General features: G+C 54.1%; 2 protein-coding genes across 5 annotated transcripts; both read right to left on the bottom strand.

The window, feature by feature from the left end:
- Positions 1–1,873: 1,873 nt before the first annotated feature.
- TNNT2 (troponin T2, cardiac type) lies at positions 1,874–11,921 on the bottom strand. Of its 3 annotated transcripts, none has more exons than XM_015884848.2 (19): positions 11,814–11,921; positions 10,124–10,171; positions 9,553–9,563; positions 9,425–9,442; positions 8,834–8,863; positions 8,112–8,168; positions 7,958–7,990; positions 7,475–7,510; positions 7,205–7,226; positions 6,820–6,880; positions 6,598–6,714; positions 6,262–6,339; positions 6,003–6,113; positions 5,670–5,779; positions 5,297–5,387; positions 5,088–5,128; positions 4,512–4,517; positions 4,036–4,102; positions 1,874–2,158 (listed from the first exon to the last, which is right to left on the bottom strand). In XM_015884848.2, exons 2-18 carry the CDS (start codon positions 10,159–10,161, stop codon positions 4,054–4,056), a joined length of 909 nt encoding a protein of 302 aa, XP_015740334.1. In that variant the 5' UTR covers positions 10,162–10,171; positions 11,814–11,921; the 3' UTR covers positions 1,874–2,158; positions 4,036–4,053. The 3 variants fall into 3 exon arrangements, with proteins under 3 accessions (XP_015740334.1, XP_015740335.1, XP_015740337.1); XM_015884849.2 differs by lacking the exon at positions 1,874–2,158 and adding an exon at positions 2,245–2,442; XM_015884851.2 differs by lacking the exons at positions 1,874–2,158; positions 8,834–8,863 and having other exon boundaries at positions 3,838–4,102; positions 11,814–11,917.
- Positions 11,922–12,336: 415 nt separating this feature from the next.
- On the bottom strand, positions 12,337–19,677 carry LAD1 (ladinin 1). Of its 2 annotated transcripts, XM_015884846.2 has the most exons (11): positions 19,460–19,677; positions 19,245–19,357; positions 16,691–16,834; positions 16,049–16,514; positions 15,696–15,839; positions 15,369–15,418; positions 14,813–14,885; positions 14,386–14,517; positions 13,977–14,066; positions 13,184–13,261; positions 12,337–13,091 (listed from the first exon to the last, which is right to left on the bottom strand). In XM_015884846.2, the coding sequence occupies exons 2-11, from the start codon at positions 19,280–19,282 to the stop codon at positions 13,086–13,088; spliced, it is 1,221 nt and encodes a 406-aa protein (XP_015740332.1). In that variant the 5' UTR covers positions 19,283–19,357; positions 19,460–19,677; the 3' UTR covers positions 12,337–13,085. The 2 variants fall into 2 exon arrangements, with proteins under 2 accessions (XP_015740332.1, XP_015740331.1); XM_015884845.2 differs by having other exon boundaries at positions 19,245–19,677.
- Positions 19,678–20,137: the final 460 nt, after the last annotated feature.

The following is a 20,137-nucleotide window of genomic DNA, read 5'->3' as shown; positions in this document are numbered from 1 at the left end:
AATAGCACTTCACTTTCCCAGCCTGCCTTGCATCTTCAAAGCGCTTCATGAGAACAAACTAATTAACTGTCCAGAGAAGAAGCTCATGACTAAGAGCTGAGAAGCCATGTGAGTCAACCCACTTGCAACAGGTCTTTGCAGATTTCAGTAAAAATTCATTTTGGAAGAAGATCTGTTGACTGGCCCGACTGGTCACACCAATCCCCGGCCACATTCCAGGGTTGTGAGCTCTGCAAACAGACCCAGCCCGGAGAAGCCCCACTGACATCAAAAGAGCAACACCTCGGCAGGAATGCCCCAAAACCAACCGTGTGGCTTCCTCCTCCTCATTTGTGTGTGCAGCCGGTGTGCACTAAAAGTGCTGAGCTTACAGTCCCTCTGCAGATCCACCATACAAGGGCACATCCTGCTCAGCACTGTTGGCCAAACTGCCTTTTTCTGCTGTCTTGAGACCAATTATTTGGGAACAACAACTCATATTGGGGTCTTTTAATGAAGGTGTAGCCTTGTTTGTGATCAACTTAGCATGGCACTGGAGCAGCGTTCAGTCCCAGCTTTCTTATTCCTTGCTTTGGGCAAATCATTAAGCTCCCACAAGAATGTGACTTCTGCAGGTTGCTGGCTTTTGGGGAATGTGGGACATACTAAGCAAAACAGAGATGAGGACATCATTTTTTTCTCCTATGGGTAAGTGAACTCAGAGACCCAGCCCTACAGCAATAATGGAGACATTACAGACCAAGAATTTTGGTTTGGAAACTCTTGTATGCTCCATAAATCTCCACTAGGAAATATCCCTGCTCTGCCTCTGGGGCAAAACCTCAAAAGGGAGGACAAAATGAAAGCCAGTTTCCCCAGATCTGTTTCGTCTGCGGCATTAGGAAGCCTGCTTCAAAACTGCTAAATTCACCACTGGGCCCAGGTGCCTTCAAATGACCTCTTGGTGCAGCTGTCACCCTCATGTCCCTGCGGTGGGGACACGTGCTTTCCATAGAATCAGAGAATCACAGAATCCTTAAGGTTGGAAATAACCTCTGAGACTCCCAAGTCCAACCCCAGCCCATCCCATCTGGGTTTATCAGTTTGTGTGCAAGGAGCTGCCACAGCCCAAGGGGCTGCAACTGGGACTTCTCCACAACTGCAAAGAAATGCCAGCCATTCCCCAAATCCTTCGGTTACTCTTCCTTTGCAATGATGATGTTTGGATGGCTGCATGCTTTTAATGATCTTTAAGGTTCCTTCCAACCCAGCCATTCTATGGGTCTATGGTCTTTAAGGACCCTTCCAACCCAACCATTCTATGGATCTATGGTCTATAAGGTTCCTTCCAACCCAGCCATTCTATAGTACTCTACTATACTACACTATAACATACAATCAGTCTATGATACCATACCCAGGTGATGCTGAGATCTCCTTGACACTGTTGCACCAACCCTGTTGGACAGGAGCCCTGGGTGCAGCCAATCAGCCCCTGTCCTCCCAACAGGGCCCATGGGCATCTCACCCAGCACCCAAAAGTTCTTCCCATTCTCTGCCAGCATCATTCTGTTTGTAATTATTTGTAACATCCTGGGTGGAAAACATCTCAAAGCTGAACATTCGCTTGCCAAAATACCATGTTCCAAAGTAACCAGCAGAATCTGAGAACTACAAAATGTAATTGATCCCCATGTTCTGCCTGTTCCATGTTGAGGTGTGGCGAGGCACACAGCCAACAGGCTGACAGTGCAGAGCTGCAACACTGCCTGAAAAGTGACAATTACCGCTCTATTTCAACAGGTAATCACCAACATCTGGAGATCAAAGTGCTGCCCTGGATCAAAGCGTTCTGTCTTTGTCATGATATCAAGGTTTGATTTATGGCTCTGAAAAGGCACAACTCTATTTATTTACGTGTGCAGGTAAAGGGCTCACGGCGCTTCCAAAACCAGAACAGCATCACTTGTAGGGGAACGTCAGTGCTGCGTTGTGCTGCAATCTCACCCATTGATTGGTGCAGCACAAGGAGTGGACACCAACGTCATGTGCAGAGAACACTGAGCTCTGATGGGGTAAAAACAAGAGCTCAGAGCTCCAGATCAGTGCAGACCTTATGCATCCAATGCTGGGCCCCCACTAGGTCTCAGATCTCAGTGTTTCTGCCAGTGGTTGCTGCCTGCACCAAAGAAGAGCATGGTTTACACCCAAGACTTCAGCTGAAACCTGGGCATGAGAGCACATGCAAAAGCAGTGATTCAGATATCACTAGGAAGCTTATTTTACTTCCACTAAGCGCCAATAAAAAGCTGCTTCCATGCAACAGCCAAAGCTTCTTCCTTTCCATCCCAGAGCATAGTTGCTTGCTTTGTCAGCAGGACTTGTCTCACAGACATTGGTCATTGCATAGATGCTAAACTGTGCTTACGGTGCATTAAAGTCCTCATTGATGATTTAACACATCTGTGGGATCAGCATAAGCCACGGGTGAGTTTATCCAGCTAAAACAATTAACTGATACCTACGAATTAGCTGTACAGGCAGCGCTTTACAGAGCTGAGATGTTAATTGAAACTTCAGGTTTTATAGGGCATTTAAAAGCAGCCATAAGATACTTGGAAATGCCAGACATTTGCACTACTTGCACAACTCCTTTTTGGAGTCTCCTTCAGAATGAACCATCCCAGTTTCTTGCCCTCCCTCCCCCCCAAGACCCCATAGTGCTCCAGACCCCCCCACTGGGGCACACTCCAGGGCTTCACTGCCTTCAGTAAGTAACTGGGGAAGGACAAAGCTCTCCACCCCTCATTCTGTGCTCCAGAGGATGTTCATGCTTTGACTTCACATCCAGAAGTCCCACGTCCCATGCAGACACTGGGACTATACAGCAGCACTGCAGGACATGGGCACACTGTGAGTGTCCCAGCAGTGCAGCACCAAGTTCTATCCATACCCCTCCAATGTCTGCTCTCGAGGTTCCCTCACTCCCATCCTACAGCAGCACTAAGACAAGACTCATCCACTTGCAAAACACGCCTTGTGCGTGGCAGGATGGTGACAGCAAGCCCAGACATCACTCACCAACTCACAACACCTTGGCACAAAACGCTGCACCCATGCAACCTTCACACAGCCCGTGCAGCACGTAAAACCCCAAAGAAAACCCCATGTTGTTGCACTGTGCCTCAAGGGACACCGGCATCCTGCACCACCATGCCCACGGGTGGTGGGACATGGGTGGGAGATGGCAAAGGGCTGGGTGCTGACTCAGGGCACAGGGAGGTGCCGGGCAGGGAGGAGGGTGCTGGTTTCGGCCCCAGCACAGGGAGCCAGGCTGGCGGGGGGCCAGTGTGCTGCTGGGACAGGCTGTGCTGTGGCAAACAGGGAGTGCCGCCGTGCCGTGCCCCCACCCTGGGCGCTGCCGCCCACAGGGACGGGCAGAGAGGCAGTGCCTCTGTGCAGCACCGGGCATGGCCCTGCCTCTGCAGGAGGGTTTGGAGGATTGATTGTTTGGAGCTCGGGGTGATGCTGTTTCCAAATGGACATGCATCAAGGCTGGATGGAAATGGCACTGATGGGGACTTTGCTCGGCTGCCCATGAAGATCCACCATCCTGTGCATCCTTCCCCATCACTGTGGGAGAAACCTCATGGCTCAGGTGCTGCTGAGTGATAGCAGGGGACAGCTTGCCACAGCTTGTAAGGGGTCTTCTGCTTCCCCTCCTGGGGAAGCATACATTATCAGAAGGCTCCAGGTGGAGCTGCATCCCTTCGTGCTCTGACAGTGGGCTCAGCTCAGTGCTGTTGGGACAACTTGCTGTGTGCTTCCTCCTGGTTCCCAGTGGACACAACACCCGCACCCCCTCACTCCTCTCTTTATTTACAGACACAACATCAGGTGGGGGTGTGGAGATGAGAATCAGCACCTTGCTGAGCACCTGCTCACCCTGGCAGCGTGGAGCCTGCAGCAAGCACTGTGCAAGCACTGCATGGTGGGGCAGCAGCAGAGCCCTAGCATGGGTTGAGAGGACAGCAGTGTCTGATGGCTGAGCCTCACCTCTGCCTTCAGAGCCATCTACTTCCACCGGCCACCCACCATGGTCTTCCCACGGGCAGCCTTTGACCTGGATGGGAAGCAGAGCAGGCAAAAATGTGTTAATGAAAATGAAGAGAGAGATGAGTACTACTAGATTGCCCTCAAAAGAGGACCAAGCTATTGCTGGTTGGGGCTTGCAGGTACAATCATCAGCATCACCTTCCCTAGTGTGGGGGCTGAGCCAGTAAGGGGGGCTGGGACTCTATGGGAACTGGGGTAATAGGTAGCTGGAGTAACATGGGCCAGCAGGGAGGAGGAGGTGATGGTGGTGGCTTGGACAGTCAGCAATGGGCATTTTGGGCATCCTGAGAGTCACCAACCCCACTCTGACACCAGTCCCCAGGACAGTCCTTCCCTCATCCCCCCTTCTGGTGCAAGGTCAGCCCCAGGTGCCCACACAGCACTGGTGTGGGGGGAGGCATGCAGCCTGTACTTACCCTTTGCTGCAGCACCAGGCCAGGGGAGGGCAGAAAAGAAGAGAGATTTGGTGTAAGTGGGGGAAATGCTGCCAACTGACTCAAGGGCAGGCTAGGAACAGCTCATGCAGGACGAGACAGGGGAATGAGAGCAATACAGTGCTCCTGAGAGAATGGGTTTAATGCCCACTTCCACCCTAGGTCCCCCAGTGCTTTGCAAGGGATGTGTGGATCAGCTCCCATGTTTTTGTGGGGCTGCACAGCTCCCACAGCCCATGGGATCTCCACTCCTATACATGCCTTGGGGGGGGGGGGGGGTCTTCCAGGGCCTTCCCTGAGGTGGTGGGTAAGGGTACAGCAGGGATGGTGACAGCTGGAGGTGTGTGGGACCTGCAGGACACAGGGCTCTACGTGGGTCTGTCTGGGGGCAGGGGGAAGCTGGGGGACAGTGAGGGCCTCTCAGTGAGAACACACTGGCACAATCTGAGGTCCTTGCAGGTGTGTAAGGATGAGGTATGGGGCAGATAGGAGAAACATGGGGTTAAACTGGGAGCAGTGAGCAATGAGGAAGGGCGAACAGCCAGCCCAGGTACTTACACCTTCTGGTGGTCACTAACACGATTTCGAAGGACATTGATCTGCAAGAGAAATGCAGGTGGGTGGTGAGGCTTGGTGGGATGCCCCATGCCAAGCTGTGCATGGGTCCCTTCTAATGCAGCACAGTGTGCATCCAGCCTGCAGCTCTCCCATATCAGGAGCTGGAGAAGCAGCCAGGGAGAGCCAGCAGTGAGGAGCTGGCAGCTCACCTCGTACTTCTGCCGCTTGAACTTCTCCTGCAAGTCAAATTTCTCAGCCTCCAGGTCACGGATGGTTTGCCACAGCTCCTTGGCTTTGTCCCTATGGGAACAGATGGATGATGTCAGTGTGGAAGAGGGATGAAAGGGACGGGGCAGCAACGCCAGCCCCTCCGAGGCAGGAACCATCCACGGGTGTTGCTGGGCAGTCCCACGTGTGTGTCTCGCTGTGGGGACACGCGTGTCCCACGTCTGTGAGCGTGGCTCCCTCTGATGGCCGCCGCTGTCACCCGCAGCCAGGCACAGCCACGGATATGGCACATCCCCGTTCGCTCCTCCTGCAGCATCCCTACCTGTCATGGTTTTGTTAACCCGTGACACCTACCTCAGCTTGTCTTCATTGAGGTGGTCGATGTTCAGGGGCTTCCGCCGCTCGCTGAGGATCTTTTTCTTCTTCTCCCGCTCCGTTTGCTTCTTGCCACCCTTTTTCTCTGACTGCACAAACAATTGGAGCCCATCAGAGGGAAGGAACCTGCCCGGCCTCAGCTCCCATCCCCAGCTCTTCCTCCCAGCAGCACCCTTTGCTTTTGGGATGCCCCCAGCACGTTCCTGTCCTCTCCAGCTCATAGGAACCCCTCTCTGCAGCACCATGTGATCCTGTAGGACCTGCTTGTGGTCTAACCCCCCTGCAACTGCAACCCCATGTACAGGCTCACACCTTCTGCATGTAGCCTCCGAAATGCAGCATGTTGGAGAAAGCTTTCTTTTTCCTTGCTTCTTCCTCAGCCTTCTTCCGTGCCTCCTCTTCCTCTTTGCGAGCTCTTTCCTCCTGCCAGGGATAAGAGCGGGTCAGGAGTGGAGACCTTGTGGAGCAACGTGCACAGTTCGTGTGCCTGTGTGCCCCATGGATGGGATTGTGTGGAGTGGTGGTGGTGGGCAATGTGCTGCAGGGAGCCCCCAGCCCTGAGGGTACTCACAGCCATGCGGGCCTGGCGCTCCTTCTCCCTCTCACTGCGGATGCGCTGCTGCTCTGCCCTCTCTGCCCTCCGCTGCTCCTGCAGAGAGAGAAGACCGTGGTTGGGATGTCTCAGGACATTCCCTTTGTTCTTTGAGACCCCTAATGACCCAAAAGCCCCAGGGACAGGTTTTATGCTCCCACATCTCCATATGGAATGGCTATTACAGCAGATTCCCAACCCCTGGGCACCAAAATAGGTTCAAATCCCAATCATTCTCTGGCAGGGACATGGTATATCCTGATGTGGAGAGCATTGTGGCTGTTTGCCCACGGAGAGGATGGACTGCCCACATACAATCCTGTCTTTGAGAGAGATGAGCTCCTCTTCTTCCTTCTTCCTGCTCTCAAAATGGGCTTCAATGAGGGCCTGCAGCTCATTCAGGTCCTTCTCCATGCGCTTGCGATGGATGTCCTGTACCAGAAAGAAATGAAGATGATGGCTGTGCTCACAACACTGAAACCCTCTGAGAGCTGCTGGATGCAGCAACACCGCGATACTGCTGTTAGATGCACTCACATCGAAATCCAGGCGCTCGCCATCGGGGATTTTAGGAGGCACCAGGTTGGGCATGAAGGGCCTGAAAGGTGAGTGGGAGGTTGGGAGCAGGTTGCTGGAATGGGGCAGGGCTCCCACGCATACACTGCTCTGCCCAGCCCTCCTCTTTGAGCCCCACAGCACACAGAGATGAGTGCTTGTGGAGGACAGGGAAGAATCCCATGTTTTTCTGTCTGCTTTTCTCTCTTCACTCCATGTTTTAGTCCCTGCCCCGCTTTCATGCTTTTAGGGCTTTGCTGTCCCATGTCCCTTATGGATCTCACTGTGGCACGAAGCTACAATGAGAGCCATAGAGGAACACCTCCTAGTTCAAACCTTACAACAAAGAAAATGCACCAACACTTACTTGGGTTTGGGCTTTGATTCACCTGTGGGTCCCCAGAAACAGGAGAGAAAGGCATTGTTAGTGGCATACTTTGACCCCAAACCCCATGAAACCCAGCCACTCCTTCCTCCCAGCAGCACAGGCACATCTTCTTCCACCAAAGCAACACAGTGAGGTGTCCATCTGTGTGCCAGCATCTGAGACATGCATTGATGCTCTGGCCATTCAGGGTATGTACTGTGAAGGGACAGTGCCTCCTACCCCAAAGGGAAGCAGGGATGGATGCCTCACCTTCCCCAGGCTCCTGCTCCCGGTCCCCCTCACCACCTGTGGAATACGGGATGTGTTGGCCATGGAGGGATCATAAGGCTCCCCCAGCACTGTTTGTCCCCACCACAAAGCCCAGGATGGATACAGGGAGGGCAGGTCCCTCACCCCCAGGTGGATGGGGAGAACCCCAGGTCCTCTCCAAGGGGAGCCCATATGATCTTTGCAGGAGTTCAGGCTGGGAAGGCACCAGCGCTGCCTTCTTGTTCCATTTCCCGGGGTGAATTTCTTACCTAAGCAGCATGAATACATCCCTCCTGGAGGTCTCCTACTGCCCCTGCCCTGCTAGAGGATGGGGCCAGGGTAGCTCTGCCCCATTTACTGCAGATTGGCTCCTTTCAGCAGCAGCTGAATTCAAAATTCAGTACTGAAAACCCCATGGCATGGAGATGGTGATATAGGAGACTGAAATGACCAAAAAATGTCTTTCCTCCGCTCTTGCTTTACCTTCTCCCGGTGCTTTTGTTTCATCTTCTTGTTCTGTCTCAAAAGTAAGGGGGAAAGTGTGACCAGAGCATCCACAGGTGAGGACCACTACACGTCTCTTACACTCTGTATTGTGGCCACCAGGTGTGACAGCACTGGGACACAGACCACACACCTTCTGCTGTGGTTTCTTCTGTCTCCCCTTCCTCCTCCTCTACCTGGTCCTCCTGACCTGTGCAACAAGGACAGGGTCAGTGGAATGGCCACAGCTCCTGCTGGCTCCCTACAGACCCCCAGAATGGGACAACCATGGCACTGAGTCCAGGAGACCCAAAGGAGGGGGAGCTATGTGAGAAAGAAGCAGAAAGTAAAGGGCTTTATTCAGGCCCTTACCCAAAGGTAAGGCATGGATGAGGGGGGATAAAATCCAAGGGCTCAGATCCCCCTCCTGGTTTTGCCCCTTGTTTCCCTCCCCAGCTGTGCCCTGAGATGCCAGAGCTGAGGAGATGGACTTCTGTTGCTCTCCTCCATGCAGCAAAGAAGGAAACTGTATGGCAGAAACCTCATGCATGACACTGTTGGAGCATTTTTCCACTGGAGGGAGCAGTACCCCCACGAGAGTCCTCCGTCAGAGCCCACAGGTCCTGTGGGACAGGTGTGGTCCCACAGCAAGAGAGGAAGAAAGGAAAAGAAGAGAGCAACCCATGGGTATGTTGGGATGGAAGACAGAAATGAGAGCAGGTCGGCACAGTAGGATGGAGAGAGTGCAAAAAGCAGCAGAGAAGTGAAAGAAGGAAAGAAATCCATTTCCCAACCATGGAAAGGCACAGGACACACCGACCCACGATACATTCACAGCAGAGGTGGATAGGAAACAAAGAAAGGTGTAGTAACTACCGTCTTCTTCCTCAAGCCATTCTTCCTCTTCTGAGCCAGGGAGGAGGGAAGGGAAGAAGCGCAGAGGTTAGTCAGGTGCCTTAAAGCTGTGGGGCAGAGCTCCGGTGTGCATGAGGTGAGGACTCTGACCCTTTTAGCTCTCAGGATGTGTTGCTGTGTGGCAGCCCTGCATCAGCAGGAGCCCCAGCATACCCCAGTTCCCATGCCCACCCCGTACAGACAGGCCCCATTGCTGCAGCATGAGGTTTGGTCCTGCACCGTGCTGATGGTGGTCAGAGGTTCTGCCTGAGCATCGTTAATAAGCATTCAGCTGAAGGTCCAGTGCCTGCTGAATTATTGTGCTCACACTTCTCCACACACCCACATCCAGCACTGCCACCTCCCTCTTTGGGACAAGGGATCTCTATGGGAAAAGAGATCCTGAGAATATTCAGGGTGGCTTTGGTCCTACCTATGATTGAGGTGGAAGAATTCAGAACATGGTCCCATCAACCTTCTCTGTCTGCCCATGGCAAGAAAATCATCGCCACCCCTCAAGCAAAACCCTGAACCAACAGCACCTGCCCTTCCAGCAGCAAGAGAATCACTTACCTTCTTCCACGTACTCCTCTTCAAATGAGTGCACAGGGGAGAAAGGGAAGAGAAAGAAGACATGAGTGACCCTCATCGTTCCTTAGCATCAGTCGCAGGGTGGCTGTGGATGCTCTGTGTCCCCTTACCTTCCTGCTCCCTGCAAAGCATGACACAAAGAAGCCAAGTTGCAATGATCTGCTGCAGTGGGGTGGATACATCTAGGAATGGGGCTGAAGAAGAGCTGCCATTTCCCCAGGGCTGGGGACCCCTTTTCATGAAGTCCCCAATTAACTGCTTGGCTGTGAGGGGAGGTGGCAGTGGAGACAAGCTGAGACCTGGGTTGAGCAGAGAATGAAGTGCTCTTGTGGAACTCCTACAGTGGTCAGAGCCCAGGATTGTTATGCAGCTTGAGCAGATCAAGTGCTCAGGGTGTGAAAGCCTGTGAATGGCCCCAAAGTCCTTTCCTGACCTGAAGGGAGATGCAGTCTGTCATCTGATGTGCCAAGGGGAATCTGGGTACAAGGTCTGACCCACAGCTGATGCCCAGCTCCCTACTGCAGGGGTCTCAGCACAGACACAGCAGTGATGCCTGTGGCCACAATGAGATCCTGAAGTGCTCTCACATTGGGTGTACAGGCAGCAAGCGCAGCTGAGCTTCCCCCTCTGCAGGAATGCAGGAATAAGGAGCAAAAGAGTGTTGGAAACCATGCCACTTACTGCTCATATTCTTCAACGACCTCTTCAGAGTCTGACATGCTTGGTTATCTAGCAGAATGCAAGGCAAGATGGAAAAAGCAAGAGTTAGGAGCTGAGATAAGGACAAGCACAGCCTGTCCTGCTGCCTCTCCCCAGAGCACTTGGAGCTGTGAGCTGTCCCCAGCTGGGCTGTGGCAGTGATATCTCAGCAGAGATAAGGTTCCCCTGTCCCTTTCCATCCTGGGACCGCAGCTCCCCATGGATGAGAGGCAGGAGGTTGGGCACAGCCCCATGCCATGCTGAGAGCTGCTGCTAGTTGTGCCCAGGACACAGCTCCCTGCTGGAGCCATCCCAGGGCGCTGCTTTTGCTCAGGGCATGGGAAAATCACCCAATGATAACGCCCAGCTTGGCTTCTTCCTGACTATTCTTAGCTCAGCTGTGATATGATGATTTGCAGAGAAGTTCTGTTATCTCCACTCTGTAGCCCTGCACAAGATCTTGGTGAGACAGCCCGGCCCTCTGAGAGCAGAGGGGCAATGTGAGCTCAGCATGAGCACCACCCTCCTGCTCCAAGCCCTGAAGCTGAGTTTAACCAAAGGGGGTAATAAATTACAGCTGGGTGTAGCAGTGGGATTGAGCATAGCATCTTCCTTGCACATCCATCTCCCTCCCAGTGTTCTTGGGTGATATCACCCATCCACACAGCGTAAGGCAGTCCTAGAAATAACCTCCCTGTGCCCAACCACCTGTTCCCAGAGCAGCTCCCCACTCCCACTGGGTGTTGTAGGAACAACTGCTCCTGACTGCATCTGTTCGGTATTTATTACCCGGGATGGGTAGGAGAGGCATGGGGATCACTTAGTAAGGATGCTGAATGCAGGATAGGGACCCACAGACATGGGGATGGCGCACAGCAGTGGGGATGCCTCAATGTACCACGCAGCTGTCAGATATCCCTGATGAGCAGTGACTCAGGAGGGGCTTTTTGGAGACCTATGAAGTCAGAAGACAGTCCCAACTGCCTCAGGTTCACTGCCTGGCTGCTGCTGTTTCCCCCTTCCTTCTGGCTCAGCCCTTTGACCTCCTGAGCTGATATTTGGGGCACAGCACAGCTCTGCTGCCCCCAGAGTTTGGCCAAACCCTTTACATGGCTGCTGGCACCTGGGGCTCCCAGGAGCAGAGATCTCTTCCTGGACAGGATGCATTTCCATTCACCTCCTGCATCACCAAATCCCACAATCCCACCACGCATTTGCTGAGAAACAACAGCCAAACCAGAACTGCTGAAGGGGCACACAAGAAAAGCCCATGTTACACCAGAACGTGGCTCTAAGAAATGTCTATCCATCCTCCGCACAGAATCTGACACAGAGATGGGATAAATAATCCAGCTCAGGCTTTGAACACTCATTCTGAAACAACCAGCAGCGCTCCAGCTCTGACACAAACTGCGAGCTGTGCTGGTGCTCCTGTGGGTATCACATCTCTCCCAGCATCACCAGAGCTCCAAGGGCACCCCAAATCCTTCCCAGCTCCTAACGATGCTGGCGCTGCTGCTGACAAACCCACCAAGGAGGGCTCTGATGCTTTACCCAGGGGAATGCCTCCAGAGCACAAAGACATCCCAATGAGAGCAGCTGGACCACACCGACCCCAGGCCAAACCCCTGCGGGGTCATCACCTCCTGGAGCTGAGCATCCCCAGCCTTACCTGTGCCAAGGTCCCACGGAGCGGTGGGTGCTGGTGGCAGTCTGGGAAGGGCTCCTTGGGGGGCAGAGGCTTTAAGGTCCCCCTAGCGCCCACCCCGGGGCGGGCAGAGCCAGCAGGAATGTGCCCGGCGCCCAGAGAGGAATGCAACACTTGTGAGCTGCTATTTCGGCAGCAGCAGCCCCGGCCCCCTCTATGCTCCCCCTTCTCCCCCCCAGGAGCCCATATAAGCCCAAGCTATTGTGTGGCCTCAGAGATTTGCTATTTTAAACCCGTCGGATGGAGATACGTGAGTGCCCGAGGGGCTGACACAAGCCAGCCCAGCTGTCACCTCCCAGGGCTGGGGACGCTGATAAGGCAGCGCTTTGGACCCGACCCTCTGCTGCAGCCCCAGATGCTGTCATGTGAAAGCTCAGACTGCTTTTTATCCCCCACCCTGAGATATTTGTCCTTAATTTTTACTTATTTTTCCCTCTTGCAGGATGGATGGGAAACAAGTCCTTCAGGTCCCAACTGAGCAGGAACATTTCAGAAGGAGCCACTTTTATTAGAAAACAAACCAGTCTGAGAGAAAATCAAGTCCTATCCAAAGCCAAACAAGCAAGAGCAGATCTGGGGGCAGCAGGAGGGTCCCACACCCAATTTGGACAGTGCAGCAATTGCTGAAGGCACAGCCCCAGCCTGTGGCAGAAGGATTTGGGCAGCTGGTGTCCCCCCAGGTGGGTGCAGCAGGCACATGGGGACCAGGTGGCTTTGGGGTCTCCAGGCTAAGCTGGCATGCACGCTTTGCAGCCTTTGCCTTTAGTTGGGCCAGCCCTGGGGAGGGGGTGACGTCTCCTTGTCCCCCACCTCGCCCCACGCATGGGGCTGGGCACAGTTTATGGATGTGCAGCCTCACTGCTGACATGATCCAGCTGCAAGGGATGGGTATGGGCAGATCCCTTTAGCAAGCACAGTTATGGGGCACAGCCAGGGAATGCAGGACACCACAGTGTTGTAGGGAAGCAAGGCAAGGGTCTGTTCAGAGTCTGCAGGGAGCCTCCAGGTCTGAGTGCTCCTGACCAGGCAGCAAGCAAGGAGAGGGGTTGTAGGGATGGACTTCCAGCCTTCTTCCTTCCCAGCCCACAAGCAGAGGACCCCGGGCCACTCCGTTCCACCCGCAGGTGGCAGTGGGGACTCTGGCAGTGTGAGCTGCTGGATGGCAGGGCAGGGCCAGGCTTTGATCTTCAGAGCAGAAACAGTTTTTATCATCTGATAACGTTGTGTTTGGTGTTGTTACAACTGAAAAACAAAGTGAAGCAACGATGGGGCTGAGGCTGTGGGTGATACAGATCCTGGTGCTGCCCCAGCTCTCAGCACAGCCCCACATCTACCTCGGTGTCTGCAGGGGTTTCTCTGGGCTGCTTCACCCAGATGTCACGCTTTGGCAGGCTGTTGATTTTCCTGATGTCCTGCAAAGAGGAGAATTGTGAGCGGCACAGGGTCCCCCCCATACCTCTGGATAAAGAATTTCCATCTAACTGAAGTCTCCAGGAAGTGAATGGTGGAAAATATTATAAGGGAGGGGAAATAAAACAACCAAGGAAGAAAGTTTTACCCAGGAGTGACCCCAGAATCAAACCCTTTCAGGCAGAGTGAGGCAGTGCAGCCTCCCATGCAGTCATGTCTGGGCAGTGCTAATCCCAGAGCTCAGTGTTGGGGGTGCCCAGGCTTGTCTGACCGACTGGGGCTGCCCCTCCTCGTCCTGTACCAGGAGGCTGCCCTGAGCAAATCCTATTGTTGTGTAGGGTGACATCTGCCCAGCACTTGTCCTTGTTGAATCTCTCCAAGCACTGAAAGTTGCCTGGAGTTCAAACTGTCTCCTCCCCATCTCCCCCAGATCTGTGCTGCTGGAACCAAGTCTGAGTCGCTGCAGCTGTGGGACACCATCATTTGGGGGGCATCCTGCACGCAGGATGCAAATTGTTCCAGACCCCAAGCACAGCTTGGTACACGGCAGGTCCTCAAGCTCCTCAGAGCCCATATGAAGTGTCAAAGCCTTTAATGAGTTCAACCATGGGTCCTCCAAACCTTTCCAAGATCCCCTGCCCCCCTAGATGCAGGGATATGTCCCACCAGGCTGCCAGGTCTCGGTGTTCATCCCAAGGTGATGGCACAAGCTGTTACCTTGCTCTTTTCCTCCTTGGCAGGCTCCTGAGTTCGGCTGATCCATAGGTTAATGCGCGACGTCACCGATCCTGGGATCTTCAGGTTGTCCTGTGGCACAGAGATGGATACCAGGGTTACAGCTCCAGCTCTATCATTGCACTAACACAGCCCAGGACTGCGCCCAGTGCACAGGGAGACTGAGCAGAAGGTGAGGACAAGCCGACACACCTCAGCTCTATCCCAGCCCCCCCAAATACGAACCCACACGCTGCCAGAACTCAATTTCAGTGGCCCAAGCTCTGCCCTGCCCACCAGCCTCCCACCAAACCCACCCAGGTGTCAGCTTGTCACACTGCACATTGATGTCCAACCCATCGGTACCCAAAATGGGGAAGATTTGCCCTAAAAAGCCGATGTCTCCCCTCACCTTCCTGGCAGTGAGTGGCTCTGCCTTGCTGGGAGCACTGGCCTCGAAGAAGTTGCGTTTGCTGGCCACCCCCTCTGAAGTCAGCACCAGGCTCTTCTGGACGGTCAGGGAAGATCTCACTGAGCCCGAGCGCTGCAAGACACAGAGGGGTATCAATGGGGGCTGTGCTCACCCCAGGGGATGGAAAGCAGAGCTCACAGTCTGCTCCCTCCTTAACCTTAATCCAGCTCTCGGGGTTGCTCAGCAGAACCACACAGCATCCCCATGACCCTCCCCAAGGTTCTACTAAAACCCTGAGGCTGATCCATTTTTCTCATGGGACATTCTTCAGCCCTATTAGGATGGTGATTTTTTGGTGCAGCTCAGTCCATCTCTCCCCACTCAGCTCCAGGCTCCCCTCACACATCTCCCAGCCTGGTTTCATTACCTGCACAGCTGATGTGTACTTTTCCAGCTTCTCCTCAATGCTGCTGCTGCTGCCCGGGATCCTCATGCTTGCGCTGGTGAAGAAGAGGAGAGGGAGTTGAATGCAGCCCCCAGGAACTCCTTGCCTCAGCTTACGGTCCTGGTGGGCTCCACTTGGTAGGAGAAGAGCCCGTCCAACCCAGGCACTCATCCTGTATCCATCTGCCATGGAAACAGCTCTATCCTCAACTGTGACCCAGATCTGTGGGGATTAATATGGCCCACACACAGTTTACCATCTCCAGCACTGCCAGATCTGGGCTTTGTCTTAGAATCATAGAATCCTTAAGGTTGGAAAAGACCTCTAAGGCCATCAGGTCCAACTGCCAACCCATCCCCTTATGCTCAGTAAGCCATGTCCCCATCTTCCTATTTGCTGTCCCTCCGAGCATCCTGCCCAGTCAGCTTGAGGCCAATGTTCTTCAGGCCTAGGGTCAGCTCCCATCCCCTCCTCCTCCCTTTGTAAACAGAGAAGGGACCATCCCTGCCCATAAAGGCAGCACATGGAGGGCTCTGACCTTCTCATGAGAGGGCTCTCACTTTCTTCTTTCTGCTTATTTGAGATCACCTGGAAGACAAAAGAAGATGGAATACAAGAGCAACAGATAAGAACAAGAGAACCTGGGTCGGTCTCAGAATCCTCAATCTTGCTCTGCTTTCACCTGCAGAAGAGCCAGATCTCAAACCTGAGACAGACCACATTCCAGCACAACACACATGAACACATTGTCTGCTGCCACGGACTTTTGGAAGAGGATCTGTGCCTGGAGACCAAAGCAACCCTTCCCTTCTCCCATCTTCCACTGCCTTAATGTGATTTCTTTTCCTCCTTGTTTTCCTCTTACCCGAAAGGAGACTGTTCTTGGGCTGCTTCTTCTGATGGAGCTGCTGTAGGTGGCAGGAGCTGGAGGAGCATCCTGCTTTTCTGTAGGTTCCTCCTGGCTGGGAGGCGGCTGCATTCCCTCCTTTGAGGGATTCCTGGCTGGTTGCTGGGGAAAAAGAAGCAGAGATCTGATGCAGTCATGCAGAGTTTGAAGGGAAGGTTCAGGTGCACTGATCAGAGAAACCAGGGTGGAAATGGTTTGGAGATGGTGGCCCACTTTTTTTGGTGGCTGCATTTCCCTCCTGGTACCATTTGCTTCTCCTTTGTCCTTCCAGCACCCAGAACTTCCCAGCCTCATGCCCAGGTCCCACTCACCTGCTGGGCTGGAGGTGAGGTCCCCTCTGAAGCTGCCTTCTCCTCCGTGCTGGAGCTCCTGGTCCGGGTCAGGATCTTCACCTCCCGCAGCCGGCAGCCCCCCAGCTCTGGAGCCACTCGCTGCTGCTCCTCCTCTCTCCTCTGCTGTCCCCGTAGTGTCCCCACACTCGATCCTTCTCTGTCCTGCAGCCGTCCTCTTGCTGTCACCTTCCTCTCGTGGCTCTGCTCCGAGTGCTGCTCTCCTGCTGGGGCTGGGGCCGTATCCTGACCCCGTTCTGCAGCTGCAATGTTTTCCTGCCCCGTGCGTGGCTTCATTCCTGCCTCCTGCTGCTCCTTCTCCTGTTTTAGTTTCTCAGACACTGCCATCGGTGACCTCATCCTTCTCCCTTCTTTTGTCCTCAGCACCTCTGTCAACTTACTCTCTTCGCTTTCCTCAGGAGCCATTGGCTTCACTGGGACCTGGGGCCTGCAGAGAGACCAAGCAGGGTCAGACCTTGGTGCCCAGCACCAGGGGAAGGCTTCCAGCCCACAAGTGAGATTAACTCAGTGATGGGACACCTCTCTGCACCAGTACAGGTCAGGGTTGGCTGCTGGGCTGCTTCTTCCTCCTCAATAAACACCTAAGGCATGGCTGGTACCCACCTGCTGGGAGCGGGGCTGGGGTCCTTCCCGGGGCTGGGGTGCTCTTCATCCACTGATGATGAGGAGGACAGCAGGCTGCGATGCCTCCTCCGGCGCTCCCTTTGCTGCTCTTCTTCATCTTCAAGTGTCCTCTGCCTGGCCAGGCTGTTTGGGAGGAGATGTGGAATCACAGTCATAGAATATCCAGAGGTGGAAGGAACCCATCAGGATCACTGAGGATCCACACAGGACCACCCAAAAATCCAACCATGGCAGAGATGCAGGGCTGCTGGGCACAGGGGAGGGAACACCGACACGAACCATGTGTTGATAAGCACTCCTGATCCACCCAACTGATCCCTGCATTTCCCAACACAAGCATTTGACTTTCCTACTCCTAATGTATCCCATTCATCAGGGCAGCATTCATCAGAAAGGAATCCCTACATTAAGCAAGATGATCCGGGTGAGGATGTCTCACCTGTAACTCAGCAGAGCCCTGGAACCACAGCACGGATCCCAACCACGTGCCCTGGGTGGGTCACCATGAGCAGCAGCAGGAGGTTGTGGCCACAACATGGGTTATGGGGATGGCCTTTTAATATTCATTGTGCAAAAGGCCCCAGGGGGAGAAGGGCACGGATCTCCCCTGGCACCCACAGCCAGAAGGATCAGGAATTTGTTATAAGCCAGCCAAAGTAATGGCTTTTAGGCTAAAACACCAACCTGAATACAGAGCTGTTTGGAAAACCAGATTCCTTTCTCCATGCAAACAATGACCGCTTTCTCTGCCACCATATTGGGCAATATGGAGCAGTTTTCACAACAGCATCCATGTACCTGCAGCTCCAGCCCTGACCCAGCTGTGAACACTCATAGCCCCTGCAGGATCTGGCCCCACATAGCACTCAATGCAGCTGCACCCAGGCCCAGCATTTGCTTTGAAGCTGACTTTTAAGAATGTGAAAGTCAAGAGCACACTTGGGTCCACCACTGCGGACACAGCAACTCACTGTGAGCTCTGTGAGTTACTGTGTAATGAAGGTTGGGTCATAAATTAAACCACATTACCCCCCGCGACCATTCGCAGCTTCTGTTCTTCCTGGTGGACGGAGGCGGGGAGGCTGCAGGGGCAGCAGTGCAGAACGGAGAGCAGGGATGGGGTCATGGCACAGCATGTGCTGCCTTCCTGCATCCCCATCACCCCCAGCACAGCGTGGTGTGGGGTACAGCAGGGATAGAGAAGGTGGGGATCTGCTGTAGGGATCCATTGGTGAGCATCCCCAGCATTGCAGCAGCACTCCCCTCTATTTGCCTGCCAGTATCTCCGCACAGCTCAGCTGCCCTTGCAGAGCTACTCAGCTGTATTTGCAAGGACAGAGGTGCTGCCGGGTGTCCCTCCCACAGTGACAACACAGAGCCAAAACTCTGAGCCCGCGTTACTTTGATTTGCACACACAGGCTCCAAAATGAAACTCAGGTTTCCGCGCCTGGCATTTGTTTGGCTCCTGCAGGCGGCACATAGCTGGCATGGCTGACGTGCAGTTTCTCATTATTGGTAATTAAATAATCCACACATCAGGCTATGGATTTGCTTTGCCAATCTTTCCCTCTTGCTGTTTCAAAGACGGATTCCTTTCTCACTGTATTACCTTTTTTAACCTCAAAGAGATGAGTAAAAGGAGGTTGGCAGCTCTCCCCTGCCTTGTCCTCTCCTGCCCTGTTAATCATTAGTGCTGAGATATTTGACATCTCTGCTGTTTCGGGGAATGCTGTCTCATCTCATGGGAGGAGAAACTGCCTTTTTGCCTTGTGAAAGTGCCGGGCACAGGACCTGCTGTCCATGGAGTGGCCCTGGATGGGGTTTGGATGCGCCCTGGATCTGTCCCAGAGCCTGGTGATAAAGGCAGTGATGTGCACTGACAGCCCCTGAGTACCGAGGGATCAGTTCCCAGTTCTGAGCTGATCCCATTGGATGTTTTACCCCAAACTACAGCTGTTCTGCAGGCCCTTTGGCTGGGCGAGACAACAGCCAGACAGGGATATCTGCACTGCTCTGTGGGCTGTGTCTGACTCACTATGACCAGCTTTGGGTGTGTGCAATGCCGGCACCGACCCCACATCCCTGGGCTGCATGTGAGCCCCCAGCCCCCACCTCCTCCAGCCCAGGAGCTCCCTTTGGAACCCAAATCATGTTCAGGAAGGGTACAGCCATAGGACTGGGCAGGTTTGGTGGTGGGGATGAATCAGATGGGCAGAGCCTGGGCATGCACTGGGGGCCTTACAAGCACAGGAGAGCAAAAAACCCCACAGCTATTCCCAGAACCAGCACAAAGAACAGCAAACAGACCCCAAAACCAGAAGCACACCTGGCATGGGGCAAGGACAACTCCCTAAAGCTGCTTCCTTTCTCCCATAGACAGAAGGAATAAAACCACACCAAGTCTCACCCACCCATGAGGAACCCCCCGACACCAAGCACTAATGGGGCAGCACCTGATGGCAACCAGTGTCCTCCCCAAACCCCACAGTGCCGGCAGCTCACCCTGACCCCATCCTCGCTTCCCTAACTCACCTGGAGAGGTCAGACCAATTCCTCCTGCTGAAAGACATCGCTGCTTCTCCTGGGTCTCTGGCAGCCCCAAAACCTTGCAGGCATCCAGACCAAGGTGGGTCGGTGGGAACTGTCTGCCCGAGGAGGGAGGGAACCTGCAAGGTTATTTCCCTGTGCACCTTTACCCTCCTGCAGCCCGTTTACCACTCCACTGCATCACATGGTCTCTTATCTACCTGGACAGAGGCAGGGCTGTAATTTGTCTACTAGCAGCGCCGTGCAAAAGCCGCCCTGCCCAGTAGTGCCACGCAAAGTAGAGCTCAGCTCACTGCCTGCTGTGCCAGGGCTCGCAGAGAGACCCGTGCTCTGGGCTGGATCCATCCAGGTCTCCCAGGGTTTCAGAGACAACTCCCAACCCAGAACCTGTTCTACCAGCACCCTGCGCCCGTCACCGCCTCCTGCAAGAGGCTGGAGGAGGTGAATTACCGTGGGTGCGTGGGAGGAGGCAGCCGCTGGCTCTCCGGGATCCAAAACAGTCATTAAACACCTCCGGCTGGGTGCAGAGCGTGCCCAAAGAGATGGGAGGCTGCCCCACTCCTTGAAGCCTTTCTTTTTTTTCTGGACATCTTGTGGCCCCTCCATTGCTGTGAGATTTCTGCATTGAAAAGCACCCAGAAGGCCTTAGGGGAGCCCAACTAGCACTGATTTTGGGGCATCCACCCTCAGCCCCACAAACCCGTCATCCCTCTGGGCTGCTCCCCCATCCCTGTCCCCACACTCCTCCAGGTGTGCCAAGACCTGAGCATCCCCAGTGGTCCCTTTGAACCAAAAGTCATCTATGTCCCATGGGCCACCTACTCCAAACTGGTTCTGCTTTTCTTCCTCTTTGCTGTCACTGCTGCCTTTCAAGTGCT

This window comes from Coturnix japonica, chromosome 26 (assembly GCF_001577835.2).
Source record: "Coturnix japonica isolate 7356 chromosome 26, Coturnix japonica 2.1, whole genome shotgun sequence".
Taxonomy (NCBI): Eukaryota; Metazoa; Chordata; class Aves; order Galliformes; family Phasianidae; genus Coturnix; species Coturnix japonica.
Note: the sequence above shows the minus strand (reverse complement) of the source record. Positions and strands in the feature narration are given on the sequence as shown.

What these genes read in the sequence shown, in the direction of transcription:
- TNNT2 (XM_015884848.2), bottom strand. Translation starts at nt 10,161, where the DNA reads ATGTCAGACTCTGAAGAGGTCGTTGAAGAATATGAGCA. An exon ending in AACAAAAGCACCGGGAGAAG is followed by an intron (nt 7,511 to 7,957) that starts GTAAAGCAAGAG and finishes CGTATTCCACAG; the next exon opens with GTGGTGAGGGGGACCGGGAG. An exon ending in GAATCAAAGCCCAAACCCAA is followed by an intron (nt 6,881 to 7,204) that starts GTAAGTGTTGGT and finishes CTCACCTTTCAG; the next exon opens with GCCCTTCATGCCCAACCTGG.
- LAD1 (XM_015884845.2), bottom strand. Translation starts at nt 19,282, where the DNA reads ATGTCTTTCAGCAGGAGGAATTGGTCTGACCTCTCCAG. An exon ending in AATTGGTCTGACCTCTCCAG is followed by an intron (nt 16,835 to 19,244) that starts GTGAGTTAGGGA and finishes CCTCCCAAACAG; the next exon opens with CCTGGCCAGGCAGAGGACAC. An exon ending in CAAGAACAGTCTCCTTTCGG is followed by an intron (nt 15,419 to 15,695) that starts GTAAGAGGAAAA and finishes TTTGTCTTCCAG; the next exon opens with GTGATCTCAAATAAGCAGAA.